This window comes from Neophocaena asiaeorientalis, unplaced genomic scaffold (genome assembly GCF_003031525.2).
Source record: "Neophocaena asiaeorientalis asiaeorientalis breed wild unplaced genomic scaffold, Neophocaena_asiaeorientalis_V1.1 scaffold469, whole genome shotgun sequence".
Lineage (NCBI taxonomy): Eukaryota > Metazoa > Chordata > Mammalia > Artiodactyla > Phocoenidae > Neophocaena > Neophocaena asiaeorientalis.
Window position 1 is genome coordinate 2144002 of NW_020172691.1, and position 5896 is coordinate 2149897.

Genomic DNA, 5896 nt, shown 5'->3' on the forward strand with positions numbered 1-5896 from the left:
TGTGGCTCAGAGGCCCTCTCCCCTCTCCAGGCCTCAGTTTCCTTCCCTGAACAGTGGGGGTCGTCAATAACCCTGCTAGGGGTGTGTGGGGGGAGGAGGTATCAAGGAAATGAGCCCCACACGCAGTGGGTGCTCCTGGGACCCCTGGCTGGCTGGCAGCTCTGAGCTGAGGGAGGGCCCTGGGGACCCTCTGGGTGCCCTCCTCCCCCATCCTCCCTGGGCCTGGCTCACCCTGAATGCCCCCAACGCCCCCCCAGCGTCTGGGCCGTCCGTTTCCCCACCTGGACACCCACCCAGACCAGTCCCTGCTCCCCAGGCCTGGCCTCCGTCCCTGGTCGTCTCGCTGTTCTCAAGGCCGCGTCTGGCATCCGCCTCACCCCAGACCCCAGGGTGTAGGGGGATACAGGTGGCTTGGGCCTGGTACACTGTTGGCGCATAATAACTGTGGACCTGGCACTCAGCACATCTGGGGCACTGCCACACGGCGGGGAGTGTTGGTGGCCCACCTTACAGATGGGGGAACTGAGGCCCCAGGTGGGGGCAGGGAGGGGCCGGGACCCAAACCTCCCACCAGTGGTGGCAGGAAGGCCAGACTCTAGCCTGTGGGGAGCTTCTGTCCTGCTACCCACCATCCGCCCGCCCGCCTGCCTGCCTGCCTGCCTGCCTGCCTGGGAATGCAACCCGGCTCCCCAGACAGAGGCCAGCCCCGCTGCGGGAGATCCGGGAAGCCAGGATCTCAGCGCCCGGGTCTCAGCAGCAAGGGAGGAAGCCTGGACTGTCAGTTCTGGGTTGGGGCCCTGAGAGCCGCCCCCCCGCACCCAAGGACTTACCCCTCAGACTCTCACAGCTGTGTCTCCCCCATCAGACCCTCAAGGCTGGGCTGTGTCTCCTGTCAGATACCCATGGCAGGATGGTGCCTCTTCTCTCAGACCTCCCCCGCCACCATGGCAGCACTGTGTCTCCCCGCTCAGGCACCTCTTGGATGCCTCCGGCCACGGAGAACTCACTCACAGCCTGGCTGACACACCTGCCCCGGGCAGTGGCCAGCAGGGCCCCCCACCCCACCCCGCGTGCTCATATCTGGGACTTCCCGGCGGGCAGGCCTCACCTCGCTTCTGCATGAAGCTGAACAAGTCATCCAGGAACTCCTTCCTCTTGGGGTCCCCGTCCAGTTCGTAGAGCTGCGACGGCAGGGAGGGGATGGGTTAGTTGGTGCCAGAGCTTGGGTGCGGGTGCCACGTCCACATGGCACGGAGGGACAAACGAGGGGTCCCGGCCCCAGACCCCCGGCGCCCCCCACAGTCCAAACATCTCCTGAGGCCTGCCCCCACCACTATCAAACAAGGACCCTGAGACACCTGTCCTGGGGCGGCCGTAACAGCTGACCACACACTTGGCTTAAACCACACAGATTTATCCTCTTCCGGCTCTGGAAGCCAGCCGTCTGAGATCAAGGTGCGGCAGGGCTGTGCTCCCTCCAGAGGCTGGGGCGGGGGGTGGCTGGGGGGGGATCCTTCCCACCTCTTGCAGCTCCTGGGGCTCCAGGTGTCCTGGGTCTGTTGCTGCATCACCCTGGCCTCTGCCTCTGTCCTCACGTGGCTTCTCCCTGTGTCTCTGTGTCCAAATCCCCCTCTTCTTATGGGGCATCACTCACTGGCTTTAGGGCTACCTCATCTCCACCCGTAACTAATCACATATGCAAAGACCTGATTCCCAAATCGTGTCCCGTTCACAGGAACCTGAAGCTCAGACTTGAACGTGTTAATTTTGGGGGGCACAATTTATCCCACCTAGACCATCGCCACCGTGAGGATGGCGGAGGTCCGGCACGGTCCACCGACTCACACGCATGTGCTCCTGAGAGGTGGCCCACTTTGTAGCTGAGGTACAGAGGCAAGCCTGAGCCTGGAGTCAGGACTCTCGGGGACTCTCAGCCCAGGCTCTGTCCTGCGCACCCGCTGCCTGGGTTCACCAGTCACCGGGGTGGGGAGAGGGCCTCGGTCTGGGCTATCAGCGGGGCGGGGGGTCCCCAGCCTCAACCCTCAGCTCCCAGGTGCCGGCAGGCAGGGGAAGCCGGCAGAGATAATTAGAGAGCAAGGTTGGGGGTGGGATTTGCCAAGGGGGGCAGTGCAGATAGCAGGCTTCGAATTAAGCTTTGGGGAATGCAGTCACCTGGACACAGAGCAAGCGGGACTGTGTGGGGCCGTGAAACCACCAATTAGCCCCGGCTGAGACAACCGGTCATCAGGGCCCAAGAACACACTGGTGCCCAGCTCCTGCGGTATGGGACGTCCCCAGGCCTGGGGAGGCAGGGTCCTCGGGTTGGCTACCCCTCAGCCACCTCGCCCCTCTCTGGGCCTCACTTTCCCCATCTGTGTAATGGAGAGAGAGTGGGGCACGCAGGGTACAGGCTGGGGGGGGAGGCCAGGAGCCCAGACCTGGGTGGTCGAGGCCGGGCCTATGTCTCCACCCTGCCAGAGGCCGGCTGGCCAGCTGCATTCCTGCAGTGATTTATGGTGGCCAGGGAGGCCCCGTAGCAGGTGGACCTTCCCGTGGGCATGCACCCGCCTGGGCCGCCTCCACTGCCCCTGCCCCATCCTCATTCCCCCTGCCCGCACGGCCCCCAGCACTGTGTGCGCCCCTCGGCCCCTTCATCCATGATTCACAACCTGGTCCAGTCTCCTGTCTGTCTGCCCGGCTGGAACGTCGGGGATTTTGTCTGTTCTGTTTTCAATGTCTAAAATGGGGCTGAGCACACAGCAGCTGCTTGATAGATGCTCGTTGAGTGAACCCTGATTTTCTCGGCCGCAACGTGGGCCAGGCTGGGCAGAGAAGATCAGAGAGACTTGTGGGGAATTGCCCTCAAATTCCCATCCACCCGGAACCTCAGGATGGGACCTGATCTGGAAATAGGGTCTCTGCAGATGACATTAGTTACGATGAGGTCCCACGGTAGGGTGACTGGTGTCCTTATGAGAGGAGGAGAGACGTAGAGACACATGGGGAGATAGAGGCAGAGATTGGGGTGACGCCTGGAGCCCCCAGAAGCTGGAAGAGGCAAGAAGGACCGTCCCCTGGAGCCTGAGTAACGCCCAGCCATCCCCTGACCCCAGACGTCAGTCCTCCAGAACTGAGAGTAAATCCCTGTTGTTCTAAGCTGCCCAGTTTGTGGTCATTTGTTATGGCCGCTCCAGGAAGCTCACAGGGGACCACCGAACCTCAAGCCCTTCCCGACGAGGGGGCGACATCTCGTCCCTTGAGATTCCAACCCTGGTGGAGGGGGGTCCACCCGGCATGAAGCCCTTCCTGGGCCCAGCTCCCACAAGAGATCACAGTGCCCCTCCTGCCTCAGTTTCCCCATCTTTCAGAGACAGTGGGTGATAAACACAATAGCTTCACCCTGAGCTCCTGGAACCATCAGGACCCCCGTATTCCAGGTGGGGAAACTGAGGCTCAGGGCAGAGAACAGCTGCCGGGCAGAGGCGGGCTGGCTTGGTGGGGGGCCGTTAACTCCCAGGCCAAACGGTGGGCGGGCTGCCGTGGCACGGCCAGACCCCCGAGGGGCCAGGGCATTGTGCGAGGCCATAAAGGGGGTGTGGGCAGGCTGCCGACAGAGAAGGAAGAATTAATGGCTGTTGCTGTGGGCAGCCAACAACAAAGACGGGCAGTAAAGGCCGCCCTAGCTTTATGGGGCTCTGGGCCCAAGTTCCGCACCCCTGCAGGGTGTGTCCTGCCCTGGCCAGCCGGCTAGGGCTGCCCACCAGGCCTCAGGGATGGGGGAGCTGGGGGCGGTGTCCAGGCTCCCCTTGTGAGCCCCTGGGCCCGTTTGCCTGTCCTCACAAGGCTCTCAAGCCACACAGCTGGGCCACAACAGATCCTGAGCCACACCCAGGCCTCGGGCCCACCTGGGCCCTCTGGCTGAAACCCTGCCCCTTTCTGGGGACCAGGAGGCACTGTCATACCCCGAGCTGCAAACCCAGGCTGGAGGTTGGGCAAAACCTCAGGAAACACCCCCGCCTTGGGCTGAGGCCCCAGATAAACTGCCCCAGTCTCCCCTCCCCAGAGCCTGATTTCCCCGGGGCTACTGGGTGCTCTGATCACGGGGCCACCTCCACCTCCCGCCAGTTCTGAGGACACCCCGCCTCTCTGCGGCCATGCGTCCCAGAAGACCTGCCAGGGCCGCTCCCAGCTGACCTCTCACCAGCCTTCCAGCTGCTTCTCAAACCCGCCAGGGGCCGCGGTCCCCCCTCCAGGCCTTTGACCTGGCAGCTCCTCTCTTGGAATGCCGTCCTGGCTCTGTCCTAGCTCTGTCCCCGCGGGCTTCCCCGTTGTCGCCCAGGTCTCTGTTCCCACGTCGCCCTGGAGAGAAGCCCCGAGTGCCTGTGCTCTCACTTGGAGCACACGCACGGATTACAGGCGACTCTCCTGTGTACCCCGTTCCCCGGCACCACCAAGCCGCGTGCGTTTACACACGGGTATGGTCTCCTGCCCACCTGCCCTGGTAGGGTGTTTGGGATTTTGTCTGCTTGGTCCCCAGGATCTAGAATTGGGCACCCAGCAGCTGCTTCATAAATGCTCGTTAAGTGGACCTTGATTTCTCAGAGCAGCGTGGGGGTGGGACCCCCTATCCTTTCCCAAACCCGAGATGTGTCCGTGCACAACCCACGCTTCGGGCCACCTGCGTCCTGGCATCGGGCAGACAAGGGTCTTGGGGGCATTTGGAGTCTGCCCTGCTGGGTTCACATCCTGTCCTCCCCAAGCCGCATCTGTGAAGGCGGTACAGAACCCCGAGGATGTGGGTGTGGACGTGCGGACCTGGGCTGGGGGCTCCCACAGAGGCTCCCAAGCACACACCTCCCTTCCCGTTTTCCACCTGCTGGGCGGGGTCACCGGGACAGGCCCCGCCACCACCATGTGGCGGCCCCTCCACCGGTCTCTGCTGTGGCTGGGCCCCTACCCAGTGACGGAGGGCGTCCATCCGCTAGTTACCAAGGCTGGACTGCCCGCGTGTCCATCTTCCCCTCCCCAGCACCACCCACTTCACAGACGGGAATCTGAGGCACAGACCAAGCAGAGCCAAGCCCCCACCCCTGCTGAGCAGCCAGAGGGGCCTTCCCGGGCAGCCTGGGCGAGACTCTCCCCCGCCTTACAGTCTCCCATGGCTTCCCATTGCCCCCATCAAGGATCCCACTTCCCCTGCGGTCACTACTGGCCTGTCACCTCCTTGCCCTCACCTCCCTCTGCTCGGCCCCCTTGGGCCTTGTCATGCTTTCTGAGCAAAAGCCACAGGCCCTCACCTCAGGGCCTTTGCACCTGCTGCTCTCTCCTCTGGAATGCACTTTCCCGGATCTCCGCAAGGCTCCCTCCTTCCCCTCCCAGCCCCTCCTCAGCCTCTGACCCGGGCCTCTGCCTCAGTTTCCTTTGCAGCAAAGGCGCCACCCAGCCTCATGCCACACATGGATTCCTCAGTGGACCCTCGACCACGTTGGGAGGATGATGAGCACAGAAGGCCACCTGCCTCGCTCTGGGCCCAGCCCAGGTGGGAGGGGGAGGCTGGTGGGGAGAGGAGGGGGTCCCCGGAGGGACCCCGCCACCCACCCCTCCGCAGAGGGTGGAGGGGACAGTCTGCAAGGAGGAAGCAGATAAAGCAGGACAGGCTCCGGGTCAGGTAGTGGGCGGGGGAGGGGCCGGGGAGGCAAAAGTGAGATAACCTCCCCTCCCCCAGGTGCGCGAGGGGCAAACAGGAAATTCTTGTTTGTGGCGAAAGGTGAGCATTTTCACTACCACCAGCTTCCAGGAGCTCCCAGCCAGGTCAGCGGGTTGTGCTGCGGACAAGGCCTCGACGGCCCCCCGGGGTGGGGCCCCCTCCCCTCCCCTCCCCTCCCCCGAAGCCTCC

The 5896-nt window shown here is 63.7% G+C and overlaps 1 protein-coding gene across 1 annotated transcript in view; it reads right to left on the reverse strand.

Moving 5' to 3' along the window:
* The window catches only part of ARID3A (AT-rich interaction domain 3A), a 29202-nt gene that overhangs the window by 7105 nt on the left and 16201 nt on the right, over nucleotides 1-5896 (reverse strand). The window contains exon 5 of the mRNA XM_024740007.1: nucleotides 1109-1181. Coding sequence (XP_024595775.1) covers nucleotides 1109-1181 — 73 coding nt within the window. The remainder of the gene's footprint in view (nucleotides 1-1108; nucleotides 1182-5896) is intronic.